Source organism: Diospyros lotus, chromosome 12 (assembly GCF_014633365.1).
Source record: "Diospyros lotus cultivar Yz01 chromosome 12, ASM1463336v1, whole genome shotgun sequence".
Lineage (NCBI taxonomy): Eukaryota > Viridiplantae > Streptophyta > Magnoliopsida > Ericales > Ebenaceae > Diospyros > Diospyros lotus.
Genome location: NC_068349.1, coordinates 14968702 through 14990160, shown reverse-complemented (window position 1 = coordinate 14990160; position 21459 = coordinate 14968702). Strand labels below are relative to the sequence as shown.

The 21459-nt window shown below is 37.0% G+C and overlaps 1 protein-coding gene across 1 annotated transcript in view; it reads left to right on the top strand.

Annotated features, from left to right (window-relative positions):
* The window catches only part of LOC127814135 (SPX domain-containing membrane protein At4g22990-like), a 46487-nt gene that overhangs the window by 11862 nt on the left and 13166 nt on the right, over positions 1 to 21459 (top strand). The window contains exons 8-9 of the mRNA XM_052355412.1: positions 6566 to 6867; positions 14982 to 15166. Coding sequence (XP_052211372.1) covers positions 6566 to 6867; positions 14982 to 15166 — 487 coding nt within the window. The remainder of the gene's footprint in view (positions 1 to 6565; positions 6868 to 14981; positions 15167 to 21459) is intronic.

The window sequence follows — 21459 nt, the reverse complement described above, 5'->3', positions numbered from 1 at the left end:
AGTTCCTGTAGGAGTTGCTTAAGCTAGATAAACTCACAAGTTGTATTAACCATAGCCCGATACTCTGATTCTGCACTAGATCTAGCTACTACATTATGTTTCTTACTTTTCCAGGAAACCAGATTTCCTCTCACAAGAACACAATACTCAGAAGTTGACTGACGATCAGAAGGAGATCCTACCCAATTTGCATCTCCATAACAACAAATATATGTGTTTCCCTTATTCTCATAGAGTAGCCCTTTACCCGGTGCTCTTTTGATATATCTCAGAAGCTGGATAACAGTATCCCAGTGAGAATCATATGGAGAACTAAGAAACTAACTAACTACATTCACAGCAAAAGCAATGTCGGGACAAGTGACTGTGAGATAGTTCAACTTGTCTACCAGTCTTCGATACCTTCCAGGATCTGAATAAAGCTCCCCTTATCTCGGCAAGAGTTTGACATTTGGGTTCATTAGAGTGTCAACCGGTTTGCAGTTCACCATACCAGTTTCTTCTAAGATATCAAGTGCATACTTCCTTTGAGAGATTGAGATACCATCTCTTGATTGAGCAATTTCAAGACCCAAGGAATATCGGAGTCTGCTTAGGTCTTTGGTCTGAAAGTGCTGATGTAGATGCTCCTTCAACTTCTGTATACCAATCTGATCACTTCTTGTGATAATAATGTCATCTACATAAACAACAAGGTAGATGCATAAAGAAGAGGAGTGTCGACAGAAAACCGAATGATTAGCTTCACTTTAAATGAGACTAAAGGCTTGAACCACAGTGCTGAACCTGTTGAACCATGCTCATAGAGATTGCTTCAAACCATAGAGAAACTTCTTAAGTTTGCAGACTATATTGGACTACTCCTGAGACACAAAACCAGGTGATTGCTCCATATAAACCTCTTCCTGCAAATCACCATGGAGAAAGACATTTTTCATAACAAATTGATAGAGCGACCAATAACGCATGGCAACCATAGAGAGAAAGAGGCGAACAGAGGCTATTTTAGCAACATGAGAAAATGTATCACTGTAATCCAGTACATAGATCTGTGTAAAGCCTTTGGCAACCAAGTTGGCCTTAAGACAATCCACCTATCTATCGGGGCCCACTTTAAGGGTGATCACCCACTGACAACCAACTTGAGTCTTTCCTGGTGTTAAAGGCATCAAATTCCAAGCACCATTTGAATGTAAAGCTTCAATCTCATTTAACATAGCCTGACGCCAACTAGGATGGGACATGGCTTCACTTGTGATTGTAGGAATAGAAACAGAGGAAAGACTCGAAACAAAGACACTATAAGCAAATAACAAACGGTTATAGCACAAAAAGTTACAAAGAGGGTGTGGATTACGAGTAGACCTTGTACCTTTGCAAAGAGTAACATAAAGACTATTTGGCTCAGGATCCGTGGCAAGAGGAACCATTGACGAAGAGAGTGAGTTAGGAGAGTCCTGTTCTGGAGGAATGTTGGCATCGATAACGGGATGAGGACGGTGGTGATATGTAAGAAGTGGGGGATCTGTGGAATGTGGACCAGAAGATGGTAATGGAGGTTCCATAGAGGAGGAGACATACGGACTCGATAAGGACAGCGGAAGAGAAGAAAAAGGAATAGGCAATACCTGGTCAAGACTCTGTGAATCGGGCTGAGCAATCGAGAAGAATGACAGTTGTTCAGAGAAGGTGACATCAGTAGATATAAGATAACGGTTTAACTTAGGAGAGTAACACTTATAGCCTTTCTGCAACCAGGAGTAGCTGAGAAAGATACACTTAAGTGATTTGACAGCAAATTTATCCTGCCTAGGTGAAAAAGAATGCACAAAACAGATACATCCAAATACACGGAAATGAACATAATAAAGTGGTTGTGTAGGGAACAAAAGAGAATGAGTAATGTTGTCCTGTAACACTGAAGATGGCATGCGATTTATCTATTATTGTTAAAATCCCGATTTTACTCTTACGATTTTATGATTCGGAGACTCCCAAACGATTCAAATCCCATGTAAAATCTTATTTGGGGTAAAATCTTATAAAATCCCAATTTTAGGTGTACAATTTTACGATTTTATGCTTCAGAGACCCCCAAATGATTTTATGCTTCAAGTATAAATTGCAGCTTAAATCAAATGGAGAATATTGGAATCATCCTTTAAAGAATTTTAAGCTATATTTTGCCTCTAAATTACCTATACCAACATGTTAGTTTTGAGTTTTATTTTGGAAGAATCATCTTTTGAGTTATAATAAGGAATAATCAAGTTATTAAATGATATTAATTTATTTTTTATAAAATTATGTTATTATAAACATATATTTATAAAAATTAAATGGTATTTTTAATTGTCTCTAAAATCTTCCGATTTTATGAACCCTTTTTCGATCCCACTTAAAATCCCGATTTTAATTACCTTGGATTTATCATATAACATGCAATAAGAACAGCATCTCCCCAAAATTTGTTGGGAAGATTGGCATGTAAAAGTAGTGCCCGTGCAGTTTCAATAAGATGGCGATTTTTACGCTCAGCAATACCATTTTGTTGAGGTATGTAAGGACAAGAAGATTGATGTTGGATGCCATTAGCAGTCTGAAAGCAGTAAATTGAGAGGAAAAGTACTCAAGGGTATAATCATTACGTAAAGCACATATAAAAACTCCAAACTGTGTTTTTATTTTAGTAGTAAATGTCTGAAAGACAGAAAACAATTCTAATCGACAGTGTTCGAAAATTCGGCCTAGGCGGCTGCCTAGGCGTTGGGCGGCCACTGGCCACGGCGATTTATGGCTGGTCGGCACCCCTAGGCGTCGGCCTGACTCTCAGGCCATAGTGGTCGCCTGGGTCGCGCGTGGCCTGGGCCGCCTAGGTCGTGCGCGTCCTGGGTCGACCTTATTTCCCCCTTCCCTCTCTATTTCCCCTTTCCCTTTCTCTCTCTGGTCGTTCATCGTGGGTCCTCTCTCTCTCTCTCTCTCTCTCGCCTTCGATCTCCTCTTGGTCGTTCGCCACCGCCATCGATCTCTTCTCTCGGTCCTGCTCTCTCGTTGCCGCCGACCTCACCTGTTGGTCATTCTCTCTCGTCGCCGCCAATCTCATCTGTTGGCTGTCATCTCTCGTCGCCGATCTCGTCTTCCTTTGGTTTGTATCCATCTTCCTCCGCCTTCAACTTCGATTATTTAGTAAAAAACATTGAAGAAGCTGCTGCAGCGAGTAGCACTTGCTGCTTGTTGCAGTAGGGAGAATATTAAGAAAAAAATAAAACAAATAAAAAAATATTAAATTTTTTAGGCGCCGCCTAGTCCCCACCTAAGCGCTAGGCGCCAGTCTGCCGCTCGCCTAGCGCCTAGCGCCTTTTAGAACACTGCTAATCGACTCTTCATGAGAAACAATCAAGTGTAACGAGAAAAGTCATCAATAAAAGTAACGAAATATGAAAAATCTAGAGTAGAATTGACTCGATTGGCCAACATACATCAGAGTGCACAAGGGAAAAAGGAGCCTCAGCCCTATTATTGATGCGACTAGAAAAAGGACTACGAGCGTGTTTACCACGCTAACATGACTCACAATTAAAAGTGGATAATGATGATAGATTAGGAACTAATTTCTTTAGTTTGGAGATTTGGAATGACCGAGACGTCTGGGGAAGCAGCACTGGTGCAAGCTATCAATGAACTAAGCACAATAAGATGATAGTGACCCCGTGACTTACGCCCGACGCCAATCGTCTGCCCCAAATCCCGGTCCTGCACACAAACGTTTGTATGTATCTTTCAAAGTGGGGTTAGTGGACCCAGTCAAGATCTAATGGCGGACAACCTCGAACTCAAGCTTGAAATTGGATAAAGTAAGGATCATGAACAGTTTTTCCCGTTGAGAATTATGAGTGGCTTTGGAATCAGAGTATGGAAGAAGAGATTCAAACTCTTGCATAAGAGAACGCATTTGGCCCAGATAGGATTCCATAGATTGACCTTGCTAGATGTTTTTGATAGAGTGGACAATACTATAAAGACGCTGAATATCGTTGGTATAACACTTAGCGATTTCATTCCAAATCTCATAACAAGTTTCAAATGGCCGAAAGAGCTACAAAATAGATGGGTCAATAGAATTCCATAAAATATTACACAATTGTGCATTAACCTATTCCCATTTGGCCTTATTGGTTGTGTCGATATCTTTTGCTTCTTGGTGAGCTGGTTTGCTTGTCCCTGCCCCTTGAACCACATCTTGACAGAGGCTGTCCATGAGAGATAGTTGGTAGATCTTATCAACTTGTTATATGTGATAATAGGGGTCCCTATGTTGGAGAGGGTTGAGATGCAAACGAGGCACTAGGAGCAGACTTGGCAGCACTCAAGGACAACATGGTGGGATTTAGGCGAATAGACTGAAACTCCAGTGTTTAAAAAGGCTGTTGGGTAATTGATACACACAGATCAAGATGGTTTTTCGGAAAAACAGACATCAGGGACGGGTTTAGGAGGCTCTGTCAAAGTTCCGGTGAGAAGACGACGAACTTTTGGTGATGCACACGCTCCCACGCTTCGGCATGTGGAAGCTGGCCAGGAAAAAGTCGATGGCGCGTGACGGCTCTGGCGGCGATGGGTCTCCGGTGGTCGGTTGATCTGATGACGGCGAGCCCTATGGTGGTAGCGGTGCTAGCAAATGGTGGCCGGACAATGGAGTTACAGCCTTGACAGGGGCGGCAAGGAGAGAGAAAAAGAGGGTTTTTAGGGTTTGAAGATTGTTGGAAAAGGATGCACAACGACAGCTTAGGATTTTTTTTCTCACTGGTGGCTCTGATACCATATGAGAAAATAGTTAGGAGAGAAAAACCTAAGAGATTAGTCTCTTTTAACTTGTTATTTATAATAGGCATAACGGACCTTAATCTGAGCTTAACCTAATTACAAATAAAACACACATATAATATGTACAATTATACTAATAATTCTAATATATATATATATATATATTAATTGCATTGCCTTTAACTTTCAGTTATGAATACAAATCTTCCATTTTGTGTATGGGAGTTTTTAACTGTTAGAATGGCTGGCTGGTCGTTGGGACTTATATTCCTGTCGATCTTATTTAGTCTAACTGGGTTTCTCTTATTAATCAGGAAAACAAATCTGATGCTAAATAGTTCATTATCCTAATATGCGCTGACTTAAAAGTCATTAGTAATGAACGTAAGGTTGTAGGCCAACAGTAAAAAAAAATTCAGGCTTCTTTGAGTTGCAACAATGGTTCTATAATTTGTTTTCCTCTACTTAATTGCTGTATCTCCAAAATCAAATTTTTTGCTCGGGCAGATTTAGTATGAGGGTAAATAGCATGTCCTTCAACTTTATGCTCTGTAGCAAAATAGTCCTTTACTAAAATTTGCTTTGTAGCAACCATTAAACTTTTAATCTTATTACAGTTTAGTCCCTCTTTTAAAATTATGTTGGATTTTGTCAAAATTATCATGTTGCTGATATATAAAATAAAGAAAAATAAGAAAATAAAAGCAAAGCAGAAGTGGTTGCTGGCAGCTGTCACCTAACATTTTGAAGATTATGTACAAATACACACACACACATAATTTCACATATATATTAAATTTGCAGTAAAATTTTGGTGGGCAAAGAGAAGAATCTCTCTGATTTTGGCAGAAGTTTCTGAGAATTTAAAGGAAAAGTGACTCAGAAGAAAGCCTAGCGATTTCCAAAGACGAGGAAAGAACCCAACGATGGGTTCTTCCACTGCTGGCTCCGTAGCAGCAGTTACTGGTGATGGCTGCTGACAATAGCTACTTGTGTGTTTCTTATTTTACTTTATTTTATTTATCTGCCACATTATAATTTTTTGACAGAATGTTTTAATAAGGGACTAAATTTTAACTAGATTAAAAGTTTAATGGTTGCTATAAGACAAATTAAAGTACAAGGATTAATTTGTTATAAAGACAAGACTTGGGATCTATGAGCACTATTATTCCTGAAGATTTGGCACAGAACCATCAAACAATGGCTGCTTAGGAGCTTTCTCAATCAACTTTGTGCCAAACATAGTATGAACATGGATCCCTTTATGTTCTTGTGTCGAAAAGCATGCTTATTACTTTTTTTTTCCCTTCTTTCAGCACTGTGAACTTGTGCTGAATGATCTCAAAAGTTTTTGAATAATCTTATTATTTGAATGTTACATAGTATTATTGTTAAAAGAAATATAAGTTGATTCCTGATGAATAAAACAAAACTTCAGAAAGGAATAATCAGATTGTATAAGTAAGGAATAATCAGATCATGATTCCTTCTGACGATGATGGTAGAAAGTTCATATTCCTTGGTCACTCATAAATGTTTGTTGGACAGTACTTGAAAAAATGTTTTACTTAAATTTTGTTATCAATTGTAAGTGCTCCAATTTGGGTGGAGCATAGTTACGTACCGCTTTTCTTTTGTTCTTATTTTTGCAAAGGTCCTAGAAATAGTAAAATGTGGCTTGACATTGTATCCTTACCTTACAATATACTAACCAATTCTTTTGTGTCCAAATTTGCAGTTTGGGTTCTGCCAGAGCTGTTAACCGGCGTTATATCAGCGACTGTGTACCACTCAAAATCCGCATGCAAGCTTCAGCAGCTTTTGTTAGTGCCAGTGCTCTTGGAATGGCTTGTGGTCCAGCACTTGCTGGATTACTTCAAACTAATTTTAAAATTTACAAGTTCACATTTAACCAAGATACTTTGCCTGGCTGGATCATGGCTGTTGCATGGCTTTTTTATTTACTGTGGCTGTGGATCTCATTTATAGAGCCTCCTTTTGTGACTGAAGAAATGCACGTACCTCAAGGCCATAAACCGGGTACTTTAACTTCAATCTGTTATATATTCCAATTTTTCTTCTGTGTTTCTGTGCTAAGAAGATTGAATATGACTGAAAAAATTATCATCTTGTCTTGAACCCGCTTCTCATGTAGTAGCTGAAGTTTAGTTCACTCTATTATGACATGCTATATCCATATCATGTTATGGCTTTGCACAGTTGCAATTTTTCACTAAGTTTAGTATAGATAGTGTTTTTTAGATAATTAATGATGTAGGGCATAAAGGCAAATATTTTGGAAAACATTATTTGAGTCATAGAAATAGGAATTAATATTTGTTTTATTTTATCTCTTTTGCTAATTTCCTATTCTCTTTTGTTTCCTAATTTCTTTTTGTTAGGTTACGTCAGAATCCAATTAGATTGGAATTATATCCATTGGAATCTTAATTATAGTAGGATTTTATCTATTAGTTTTGCCCATAGTTACACAATTTGTGGAAACACCCCCCCCAAATGAAATGCATTTCAATTGCACGAAACTGTTTGCAGTATGGGTGCATACTGGAAGGGGGAGGGACATGACTTGGATCACCAAAAATGGCGACCCCAAAATTATGAACAGTACAAGGGCTGATAAACTGGTTTTTATTCATTCAAATAGTCATATTCAATCACGGTTTTGTCAAAATTATGAAATTGGACCTTATAGAAGTTGGGATATTGATCCGGATAATGATAACATGGGGGATTCTGTTACCAGATTGGCAGAGATGAGATGGAGTTCTCTAGATAGTGAATGTGTTGAAATGCCAAATGAAGAGGAAGCTGCGCAAGATTGCTCAAGAGCTTGGCTTGCTGCCATATACAAGCCATCATCTAAGCTTGTGAAAGGAAGCAATTCTAAAGATAGGGGTCAAAAGTAAATCATAAACAAGGTGATTAGAGATTTGGGATTTTTGGGATTTAGGTGCTGTTATCATTAAGCTTTTGAGATGATTATTAGCTTTCAATTTGTTATCTTAGCATTCATTTTTTTCCCCTGTTTTAGTTCTACTATTATGGTTTTATGTAATTGTAGACTTGCTTTTAGTTAAGTTGAACCTTATTCTCACTACAATGTCTTATGAATATAACAAAAATTTTTCCTTCAAATTTTAATTAGCGTACCAATACATTATTCAAAGAGAACCATGAATTATGCCTGAAATACAGCCTATCAAATCAGCTATACATCAGCCTATAAATCATCTAATCAACTAGGTCAACTAACTATACAATAATTACAATATTCAACACTCCCTCCCCACCCTCAAGTTGGAGCATGCATCTCATATGCAACCAGCTTGGTATATATGTAAGTTATCCTTGACCCACGGAGGGATTTATTGAAGATATTGGCTAGTTGGTCATTAGAGTTCACAAATGCAGTGGCAATATCTTTTGAAAGAGCCTTCTCTCTAACAAAGTGGCAATCTATTTCTATGTGTAAGGAATGGAAGAAAAACTGTTTTCTTCTCTACTACATCCAATTACACGAGCTCTTCTTTTATAGAAGAGGGATTTACATAAAAAGAAAAGCAATCAATCTATACAATAGGAAACTATAGATCTATACACCATAGGAAAGAAGAGCAGCTGTGCACTTAGGAAAGTTTCCTAAGACCAGTTTAGGCAAGATTTCCTAAACTGATTTTAGGAAACCCATGCCACCTTGAAATCTCTAAATGCCAACACTCACCCTCAAGCTGATGAATGTATATCCCACATTCCCAGCTTGCTTACCAAGTCTTCGAACATCTTCATTGGTAGCCCTTTAGTTAGGATATCCACTAACAGCTTCCATGCTATTAAAAGATGCAGACTCCTACAATAAAAATAATATTACTTCGATATTAGTATCATGTAAAGAATAATACAAAACATAGTTAACTTAAGTAACTTTAAAAAATATGAATACGTTCTCCAATTCATCATCTTCTTGTCTTATTTGACTAGAAATTGAAGAATTGCTATAGTGACCTCTCCTTGCATATTCATCAAACAAAGAGAATAACTTCTCTTTCAAGGTTAATAAAACACTACAATATGGACCATAGACCTTTTGATAAGAAATCATAAGCTTATATCTTGGATCCAAAATACAAGGAATTGATAGAATAATACTAAATCTTTCTAATACTTGTCAAATTTGGAATACATTTTTCTTGCATAATCCTTTTATACCATCAAAATTCTTACACTCTTGTTTCAAGCTAAATCAGTGTAGTCAAAGGTGATCGCATTGCTCACCTAGGCACTCGGGGTCCTCAAGGCTCCATGGAAGTGCCTCGTCTACCTCTAGGCGAGGCAACTTCAATCAGGCAATGCCTAGGTGAGTGCCTCAAATTAGATGATAGGCATCGAAGGTGCTCACCTAGGTGTAAAAAGAAGGTAAAGAGGAATTGGCCCTAAAAATAAAAAGAGGCATACAAAGAGGCACTTACAAGCAGAAAAAAATCAGGAAAATAGAAGCAAAATAAAGGCACTTTAGGGTAGTTGCTATTTTTGCAAAATCCCAAATATGTTTGTTTGAAAACTTTAGACAAAACATGAACTCTAGTCGGATAAAGGCATATATGTTGGGGCGTGGGCAAATATAGACAAAACATGAACTCTAGCCAAATATGCCTTTTTGCAAAATAAAGGCATATATGTTTGAAAACTTTAGTCAGATCCAAAACATGAACTCTAGACAAATTATGAAAAATCATTAGGGCATGGGCGCCTTCATAGCGACGCGTTACACTGCCCGCGTGTAGTGTCAAGTGAGCTAGGGCCGTTGCATCGGCGCCTGGATGTACTGACAAATGAGCAAGAGTCCCCGCATTTGCTTGGATGGATGTGGGTAAAGAAACTAGTCCAAAATCAAAATCAAAACTAAAATAAAAAACAAAATCAAAATCAAAGACAAAATCAAATTCAAAGTCAAGGCCAAAAACAAAATCATAGATTAAGGATTGGGTCATGGAACATAGGAACATTAACAGGCAAAACTATGGAAGTGGTAGATGTGATGATTAGGAGAAAGATTAATATTATGTGCCTTCAAGAGATAAGATGGGTAGGGAAAAAAGCAAAAACTTTATCAAAAACTGGATATAAAATATGGTACACAGGAAATGATCGAGCGAAAAATGGAGTGGGGATTATTATGGATAAAAACTTAGTAGATGAGGTAGTGGATGTAAAGAGAATAGGGAATATGATTATTATGGTGAAGGTTAGTCTAGGAAGAATAACTATGAATATCTTTAGTACATATGCATCATAAGTGGGGTTAGGTGATGAGATAAAAACAAAATTCTTAGAGGACCTAGAGGGACTCATACAAATGATACCAAGAGGAGAGAAAGTGATTATAGGAGGTGACTTAAATGGGCATGTGGGTAGAGACGGAAACGGCTATAGAGAGGTACATGGAGAGTATGGATTCGGGGAAATTAATAATGAGGGTAAGTCTATTCTAGATTTTGCTATGGCATATGGGTTCATCATAACCAATACTAGGTTCAAAAAACGGGACGAACACTTAATCACATATAAAAATGTCACATCAAGCACCCAAATAGATTATTTCCTCATGAGACAAGAGGATTGGTTATGTTGTAGGAATTGTAAGGTGATACTGGGAGAGTGTTTGACTACTCAACATAGACTTCTAGTACTTAACGTCCAAGTAAGAAATTGGAAGAAATCCAAAAATCAGGTGGTGGGATTTAAAAGGGGAGAAACAACTAATCTTCAAAGAAAAATTAAGGGGTAAAAGGGAATGGAATAGAGAAGGATAGACGAACCAAATGTGGAAAGAAATAGCTAATGCCCTGAGAAGCATGGCAAAGGTAGTCCTTGGAGAGACAAATGGTAGAGCTCCTATCCTTAAGGAGTTTTGGTGGTGGAATGAAGAGGTACAATTGAAAATTAAAAATAATAAAACTTGCTATAAGGCTGTATGTATATCAGTGCAACAATGAAGAAAATAAAAAAAATTATAAAGAAGCAAAAAAGATAGCAAAAAGAGCTGTTAGTGAAGTAAGGTCAAAAGCATATGAGAATCTATATAAACGATTTGATACAAAAGATGGAGAAAGGGATATATATAAATTAGCTAAAGCAAGAGAAAGAAAAACAAGGGATTTAAATCAAGTGAAATGTATAAAAGATAAAAATCAAAATGTATTAGTGAATGAGGGAGCGATTAAGGAGAGATGGAAGGAGTATTTCACAAAATTATTCAATGATGGTAGCGACACAAGAGTTAGGTTGGGACATCTTAGTAACTTCGAATGGAATGTGAGCTATACATTTTATCGACGCATAAGTTAAAATGAAATAAGACAAGTATTAAAAAAGATGAAAAATCATAAGGCGATGGGATTGGATAATATACCAATAGAAGTATGGAAATGCATGGGAGAAGAGGGCATCTCTAGCTAACGAAATTATTTAACGCAATTTTTAAATAAAAAAAGATGCCAGATGAGTGGAGGAAGAGTATTTTGGTTCCTATATACAAGAACAAAGGAGATGTTCAAAACTGTGAAAATTACAGAGGAATTAAGTTAATGAGCCATACCATGAAACTCTGGGTGAGAGTAATAGAGCAGAGGCTTAGAAAAGAAATAAAGGTCTCGGAAAATCAGTTTGGTTTCATGCCTGATAGGTTAACAATGGAAGCTATATACCTACTGAGGCGCCTAATGGAAAGGTATCAAGTGTTGGTCCCTTGATACACACAATGGCCACTCAAGAGGGGGGGGTGAATTGAGTGATTAAAAACTTATTGAATTGATTCTTTCCTTTTTAAAAACTCTTGAGATTTTCTTATACACAAAATACACTTGTTGTAAATATATATGTTGTTTGGAAATGATAGCAATATAAATACACAAACAACCACAATATAAACACAAGATATATAGTGGTTTGGTGTATCCAACACCTACTCCACTCTCTCAAGGTCAAACCGACACTTAAGGTTCTACTAAAACCACCACTAGGTTTCCACACAAGAACCCCTAGCAAACTTGTACACCCCGAGGTTTCCCCTTAGCTCACCCCGGAAACTAATACAACACAATAATACACCTAGATTACTTGGGCTCTAGGATGCCACTTACAATCCACAATCTAATACAAATAAATCAATCCTATGTCCAACACACTTGGACTACAATCGATATCAATACAAGAACAATATACAAGGCAAGATGAAATGATACAAGTTACCAATAAGAAGAAAACTTCTTCTTTGCCTTGAGGCTCCAATGGATAGATCTTTGAAGCTCCTTGGGTCTTGGATTGCTTTGATTGAGTGCTTGAGAGCTTGGGTGTGCTTTAGGAAGATAGGAAATGGTAGAGCATTAGCCTTCTCAAGATTTCTCCGTTTGATATTTATATTGAGGCTTCCAAAACGACCTGCAACGGCTCCAAAAATCCGACCGTTGGAGTTTGGCAGTCGACTGCTCTAATTGGCAGTTGACTCCGCGACACACATAGTCGACTCTCGTTCAACCCACAGTCGACTTTCTCACAGACAGTCGACTCTCATTGGCCTACAGTCGACTGGCCAAAACCCACTCTCGGCTACCTCAACTCTGCATAAACAATGCTCGGCTATGTCGACTGATGCACATCCACAGTCGACTGCCATTTTGACTTACAGTCGACTGTCCCTCACTGGGAGTCGACTCTCAGTCCAGATTTCAAAAAAATAAGATTTTCTTTGATAATACAATACATTAGCATAAATTCATTACAAGATATTTACATTTATTTAGTTTAACTAAATGTCCACATTTTCTTATATGTTCCCTTATAATGTGTTAATATTCTACTTAGAATCAAATAGCATTTCTTGGTTCATTTTGATACACAAAATACTATAATACTTAACAAGTATCAAAAATCCATTAAGAGTTTTAAACATACTAAAAATAGTTTTACTAAAATTATGTTTTGTTAAACATCAAAATACACAATAGGTTGATTGGAGCAACTTGGCTCAACATCAAGATCATCAGAATGACTTACATATGGTATTTATAGATCTAGAAAAGGCCTATGATACGGTCCTTAGAGAAGTATTATGAAGGGTTTTAGAGAAGAAAGGAGTCAGAATAGCCTTTATACAATCCCTTAAGGACATGTGTCACGGTGCAGAGACAAGGGTCAGAACATGCGGAGGGGATACTGAATTGTTTAAAATTACAATAGGACTGCATCGAGGTTCTGCATTAAGTCCATACTTATTTGCTCTAGTAATGGATGAATTCACTAAAGATATTCAGACAGAGGTGCCATGGTGTATGCTATTTGCAGACGACATAGTGTTGGTGGATGAAACAAAAGAAGGAGTGAACACTAAGCTTGAGTTGTGGAGAAACATTTTAGAATCTAAGGGATTTAAATTAAGCAGAAGGAAAATAGAATATATGGAATATAAATTTAATAAGAATGCAAGAGTGGAGGATATTATAATAAAATTGGAAGACCAAATCTTACAAAGAAAAGACCATTTTCGATATTTGGGATTAGTGATTTAAAAAGATGGAGAAATTCACGAGGATGTCACACATAGAATTAAGGCAGGTTGGCTAAAATGGAGAAATGCATCGAGGGTGTTATGTGATGGTAAAATCCCATTAAAACTGAAAGGAAAATTCTATAGGACAGCTACAAGATCAGTCTTGTTGTATGGTTCAGAATGTTGGGCAGTCAAATACCAGCATGAGCAAAAGACGAGCGTAGTGGAGATAAGGATGTTAAGATGGATGTGCGGCCATACAAGAAAGGAAAAAATTAGAAATGAAGTTATTCGTAATAAGATAGGAATAGTGCCAATCGAGGAGAAGATGAGAGAGACTAGACTAAGATGGTTTGATCATGTGAGAAGGAGACCAAGAGACGCTCTTGTGAGAAGAGTTGATGAAATGAAACAATTAGTCAAAAAAAGAGGTAGAGGCAGACCCAAGAAGATTTTGGGAGAGACATTAAAGTTTGATATGAAGTGTATGAACCTAAATGAAGATATGACAAAAGACAGAAATACATGGAAGTCTAGAATTCATGTAACCGACCCCACATAGTGGGATAAATGCTGGATATGTTGTTGTTTGTTGTTGAACATTATCCCCTTTTTGCAAGACTTTGGAGTTATTTGTTTGAACATTCTTAAACAAATTCATATTTAGGAATATTTTTTGAAGACTTATAAATATTATTTGATTATCTTTTTCATGTTAAATATGTTTATTAGTTTTTATGTCAATTTAGTGCCTTGTTCACTCAAGTGATTGCTTTTAGGCACCTTGTGCCTCGGGCAATATAATATCATAGTGCCTTAAGGGTGCCTCTCACCTATGACTCACCTTGAGCTAAATAAGCCTTAAATATTAATGGAAAGTACAAATTTGAAGTGGGATACTTAGTTCCAGAAAGAATACAAGTTATATTATAAAAATAAGATAAAAACTTAGAAATCTTTTGACTCTTATTCCACTCACTATCATTAGGGCAATAGTGAAAATTTTGATCAGTTAGAGCCAAATAATTAGAAGCTTGATGGTAATAAATTGCACTCTCAAGCATAAGATAAGTAGAGTTCCACCTAGCTGGAACATCTTGCTTCAAACATTTCTTATGAACACGGAATAAAAATAGGAGCCATAGTAAGTCAAAACAAGTGACAATGGAAAAGACCAAAAATAGGTAATGTAAAAATAGGAAGGCTGAGAAGACTCAACCTTTACCCATGAGGTAATGATTTTGATATTGAGGTAATGAGTTGAGTTTTTAGTTGTTCCTTGTTCTTGTTATTGGTTCTGTATCAATTAATAGCTAAAATGTTCAGCAAGTTAGAAGAGTTCTTACAACTAATAAAAATTTGAATATTTGCTAAAGTAACACAGATATTGGTGGATATTTTTGGCAAAACTGGGTAACCTGCATCTCCTGTTTGTTTTTACCATTCTCAATCACTTAAAACTGTTGTCAGAAAATCGAGAGCTCACATGTACCCCTTGCTACAGCTTAGGGGTACATATATTATTTATACATATATATTAGCTGACGTTTCAAAAGGATGGCAGAGATGATGGGTCTTTTGTTGGCAGATCAAGTAGTGAATGATGCAATTGAAAATGGTCTTGGGCAACCATTGCTCTTAGGCTCAGAAGACAGCAAACAAGATGAAGATGGTGACCAAGAATGTGATGGAAGTGAAGAAGCTGCTGAAGAGTCTCGTCTTCCAGCCACTTCTATAGCATCAGCATACAGATTACTTACTCCTTCTGTGAAGGTAATGCTTTTGACTCAGTTTTCAGTTTCAATCTCTAATGACACGGGTAAATATAGGTTAATGATTTTGTTTTTAAATGGACATCACTTGGTGGGATTTATGGCCCAAATCTGGGCATCCAACAATCTGAACAATGTCAGAACCATCGGGAATATGAATTAATTCATTAGTGCACAGGAGAAGTAGAGTCATTATGTTTCTCCCCTGATTGACTTATGCCCATGTGAGGTTAGCTGCTTGTTGATACTCTAAGCCTTTATGAATGGTTGTATGAATCACACGCGTAAGCATATGGATAAGGCTCCTAGGTGAACAGGGTGTTGACAAGGGACACTACCCATTCATTGTTGAATAATCAAAATTAAAACACTCGAATTTGTCAAAAAGAGTCCATATATATCTATATATTGATTGTTGGTATGTCAGTTTTGTGTCATTACTTATATTATCTGCCACTTAATTGCATGGTTGTCTAGGCAAAGGGCAGACGGCCAGTCTAATGGCCATTTTTGCAGGTAATCTCTTGCTTGATAAAGTTTTCAGCATCAAGAAAGGCGCTGTAAAGGTGTCCTTGAAATTGCTGACAAATCTAACAGAATCTAGAAAAGATTTTCATTGGTGTGCAAGACAAACTAACTGAGTTTTTAAGTTTGGCAGCCATATGGATGCTGATGTCTCATCTCCATGAGTTACCATCTTCCTGTTCATATCCTCTTTGCTTCTCTGTTTCTGGCCTTACGTTCCATGCTTAATACCATAACCATGGAGAAAAAGATTATGGAAGAAGAAAAGAACTGAGAGAAATGTGATTGGGTGCTTCTATGTTTTTTGTCAAAAATTACTTTCAACTTATAAAAAATACCAATCACACAAGATTAAGAAACATAAACATTGAATGTGACATGAATATGACTCTACATGTACTAGTTGACATACTTTTGAAATAGTAAGACATAACACAAAAAACAAATAAGAAATATATTTTATGTGAAACCAGTAACCACTAACATTTTCGTCATCTATAGATTTGCAACATGTTTATATTAAACTTTAATATTCATTTTGAGAGAACTCTATTCATAAACAAATCAGAAGTTTTGGTTTTAAATTCCTTGTGATTAAAAAAGTCTAAAGCCAAAACTATAGTATTAGTTAAAAACTTTATATATCTGTGGGCAAGTGGGTCAAAGATGCTTACATCAAAGGAGTTGATGAACTGAATACTTCTGCAAAGTAATGACAGGTAGTTAGGCATTCAAGACCTCTTAGGGCGTGAAAGTGAGAGAATCAAGGCGAACAAAAAAGTGAGGAATCATAATTTCCAGTTTATAGGATCAAATAATATGATCCTAGGTCTGGAGGAGTAGTTAGAGGTTCTGGGAGAATAAAAGCGATCGAGATCCTTTGTGAAGCAAGGGTGGGACCTTTGAAATAGGATAAGGAATCTTGATCAATACACACGCTTGATGAGGTGAAGGTAACATAGATAGGCGATTGTCATCCCTATATTTGACTAGTGGATGAATGATGGAAACTTGTACATAATTATCATCCTTTCATGTGTTTTTCTTCTAATTGATTATTAGGGGTATTTTGGTAATTTTATCTTTAGAGGTGTATTTTGGTATATGTTTTGGGGTCGTTTTTGTAATTTTGGTGTCTTTGTAAGACCAGTTATTTTGTTGGGATTCTTAGAAGATTAGTGGCTTTTCGGAGGTTTTTTTTGGTTGCAAAATAGGAGTGGCTTCTCTTGAAAGCTTCAGGGCTGGTATAAATAGGGGTCCCCAGCCACTTCATAGCACTCTCAGCTTTATTCAAGAGAGGAATTCTCTCTAGAGAGTTTCAGCTCCAAGAAAACTAAGGGCCTGTTCCCTTTGTGGTTTTCGGGCTGTTTTCTATTTTCAATTTTTCAAAACACCCAAAATGTGTTTACTTACCCGTTTTCAAAAATGCATTTTCCAAAACACAAAAAAAATTTACAGACAAAACTCAAAAACACCAAAGATGCATTTTGGCTATTTTCAGCCAAAACACATTGTTAAAACCAAAATACGAAAAACGCCCCTGTTTTGAATTCTCTTCTGCATTCTCTTCTCTCCCAGCAAGCAACTAAGATCAGCCCCCTCCGACCACAGTCATTCGTCCTCCTCCAGCCACCATCGCCGTTCGTCTTCTACACCCGCCACTGCTATCACCGCCGTGCCCAGATCCGCCATCACGCCCATTACCGCCGGTCGTTTCTTTCTTCTGCCATTTCTTCCTCTGCCTTTCTGTCATTTCTTCATTCTGCCACTACTGTTATTGCACTGTTCTAGCTCTGAAATAGTGTTATGTTTAAATTATCCTCTCTTTTAATCCAAGAGGAAATAGGATTTCTTTCTAAAACCATTATAAATTATGATAATTTAAAGTTTCAAAGAAATTGGAATTGAGTTCAAATTCTAATAGAGATTGAGATAAGAGGGATTATCCTAGTTGTGGAGGGATTTAAGTGAGGCTGAAATTTTGAATTAAACTTGATGAAGTCTGGGATAAATAAGGAAAATCATAATTATATATACATATATATATATGTGATTGGAAGAGAATTTGAATAGGATTAGGATTGACTCTAAGGGAAAATTGAGAGATAAATCCAAGACATATATGGATATTATCTTAATATGATTTGAGAAGGATAAGGATAAGGATGGATATTAGGATTAATTATGGAATTGATAACAAATCAATTCCTTGTAGAAGAGGAAATTATTCATCTAAAGTTTGGAGACAAACTAATCCCTTGTTGAAAAGGGATTAGGATTGATCATGTAAATTTTGAGAATAAATAAGAAGAAAAACTTATGTATTAGTTGGTTAGGATTTAATAAGGATTATGATTAATTGGGGAATTAGAAATAAAGGGGAAATTGAATCTAAAACCAAGTGGGATTTGGACAAAACCTAAGGGCCTTAGGCTGTCTCCAATCGGTTTCCATTTCCCTCGCCAATCCAAATTTTTAGGGAGGTTGTCAAATTTCAGGGCTCCAACGCTGCTTGCCATCACTAAATTCCCTTGCCAAATCAATAGTGAGTTGCTGACACCTTGCCACATTTGGCGATCGATTTGTTGACCACAACCCTCTCCAGATCTACCCACAACGATCATCTCAACAACTGATGCCCCCATAACGATCATCGCCAATTGCAACCAACGATCATTGCCGATTGCAGTCGATTTGCCATCGACTTTGGACAGGTGGTTGGAAAGGATGAATCAGAAGAGGCCTGCAGCCAGAGAAGACAAAGAGTCAGCAGTGAAGGAGCGATGAAAGATGAATAGACACGACGACGGAGGAGGAGAAGACAGTAATTGATAGGGTTTGTGTATTTTATTTAAAAAATTTTGTTAAATAATTTTATTTAAAAAATATTAGTAAATTGATTTAAAAATATATATTAAATAATATTAAATTTTAATACAATAATATTTATTATTAAATTATAAAATAAATATTAAATTTTTATAGTAGTGAAAATTATAAGGTAAAAAGAAATTAGAATTGAAGTTTATTAATAAATAAATGAAATAATGAGTCAACTAGAGAGTGGAATAGGGAGTGTGGTTGGAGTAAGTACAGTTTTTGAGGTAAAAAAATAATAGAGATTGAATTGTTTATAATATAATAGTTAGTAGAATAGGGAGCGTGATTGGAGACAACTCCCCCACCACTAACCACACCGGTTACATTTTCTATAGTCAAATTCTCCAGTCGAACTAGAAGCAACACATCTTAAAGAGCATGGTGGAATGAGCAGCATCAGTAGCGCCCAGTTTTCCACTTGATGTAAAGCTCCAATCGTGGGGATAGCGAATTGGGTAACAACATTCGAGATTAGCTAAATGCGTAAGGCCTCGCCTATATTTGGGGGAGCTACGCATGCATCCTCATTAGCGGCAGACAGAAGGCGTTCCACTCTCAAGTAGAAAGGTTCTTTGTCTCACCATGAATTGATCTTTCGTCTTGAGCACCTTTGCATGATCAATCCTTTCACCAACAATAGTTAATAAGCTGACTCCTTCGAATCATCCAGCTCCTTAGAACTACTTAATACGGGGGGAGGCCACTCTTATGTTAATAGGTTGGAACCCCCCAGCCTCTAGAGGCACCTTTTCAAATCCTCGTTATATAGATATAGAGTACGTATATGATAGCAGTTTCTTTTCTCTTCGTACCGGCAGGTTATTACAACCATAGAAGCTCAACTCAAAACTGCCCAGCTTACCAATCATTTTCAAATCAAGACATACGCACCCAATCTGCTGGTTTAAACATGCCAAGTGTGCTTGACACAGGCCCCAGCTTCTTCCGGTAATTAGTGGAGGAAGCAGTTAGGCCAAGCTCAAAGCCATGGACTTCCTACTCTTCCTATTCTATTTGTATTAGAAGAGAGATGAGATTCCTTTAATTGAATCGGGAAAGTCCTCTGACACCTCTATCCTAGCAAACAAACTCACATAAGGTATGGTTGTGTCCGATGATTCAGGGAATGAGATAGTAGTAGCTTAACTGACTGATGGAGCCACTAACAAAGTGGGATCAGCCTTTTATATTGTAGGGTGCCAGTTAGTCCGTCTTCTTAGCTCATTTCTGAGTCAGTCAATGAAAATGAGCTTCATGTTGCTTGAACGAAAGAGGAAGCAGCAACAACTACTCGCTCTGAGGGAGATCAACCAGCAACGAGATTTATTGGCACGAAGCCTAATACACTTGCCCCCAAAATGTCTTCTTTTCACTCATTTAGTCTTCCCCCGGTTCTAGGAGCAATAGAGCAACGATTACTGGCAAGAGATAGGATTCATTTAGATAAGTGCATCCCTTCGAATGGAATACAGGAAAGAGTCGGAATATTTAAGAATAGAATCAAAGTCTTGATCATCTTATTTGTATGATCATCTTATCAAGTATTGAATCAAGGGGGAGAACCAAGTATTGCAAAACCAATCATGGTTTATTCAAGGAGATCGAAAGATCCCCAAGCTGTGCAATCGTTTGAACTAAGGCCAAGTTTAGAACCCACAAACAAAGGTATGATGTTAACTGATGACTTAAACCTCCCAATTGCTCTTAGAAAAGGAGTATGATCATGCACTTAGTATCCCATCTCAAATCACTTAACCTACACTAAATCGTCTCATCAATACATGGCATTTGTTGCAAGTGTAGACATTGTAGAAATTCCAAAAGATATTCAACAAGCTCTCTAAGATCCAAAGTGGAAAGCTGTTGTAGATGAAGAAATGGGAGCTCTCTTGGAAAATGAAGCTTGGGAGGTAGTTGATCTTCCCTAAGGGAAGAAAATTATGGGTTGCAAATGGATATTTACTATGAAATTCAAGCTTGATGGAGAGATGGAGAGATATAAAGCAAGATTAGTGGCTCAGGGATACAAACAGACATATAACATCAATTATGAAGAAATGTTTGCTCTAGTGGCCAAGATGAATTCAATCAAGGCTCTACTATCTTTTGCAGTTGACCTTGATTGGGAACTCTTATCAAATGGACATCAAGAATGCATTTTTAAATAAAAATTTGGAGGAGAAAGTATTTATGAAAATGCTTACTGGATTTGAAGAAGGAAGCAACAAGTATGCAAACTTAAGAAATCTCTCTATGGAATGAAACAATCCCCTAGAGCATGGTTTACTAGATTTAGCACTGCATTAAATTTTTTTGGATATATCCAAGGACAATCTGATCAAACGCTTTTCATAAAACAGTCAGCAAGTGGAAAGAGAGCTATTTTGATTGTGTATGTTGATGATATTGTGATTATTGGTGATGATCATAAGGAAATTACAAAATTAAAAAATCACTTGAAAAGTGAATTTCAAGTTAAGGATCTTGGAGCTCTTAGATACTTCCTTGGTATAGAAATAGCTTGGAGCAAACAAGGAATATTTAGCACTCAAAGAAAATATGTCCTAGATTTGCTAAAGGAAACTAGGAAGATTAGATGCAAACCTACAGGAACTCCTTTAGAGAGGAATTGGAAGCAAAAGGTCACTGAGACTGATCCTTTCGTAGATTGTGAGCAATACCAACGACTGGTAGGAAAATTAATATATCTTTCTCTCACTAGGCCTGCTATTGCCTTTAGTGTTAGTGTGATCAGTCATTTTATGCATTCTCCCACAAAGTAGCATTTAGAGGTAGCTAATCATGTACTAAAGCATCTAAAAGGAACTCTAGGCAAGGGAATTCTATTCAAGAAAAATGAAAACTGAGATATAGAAGGGTTTGCAGATG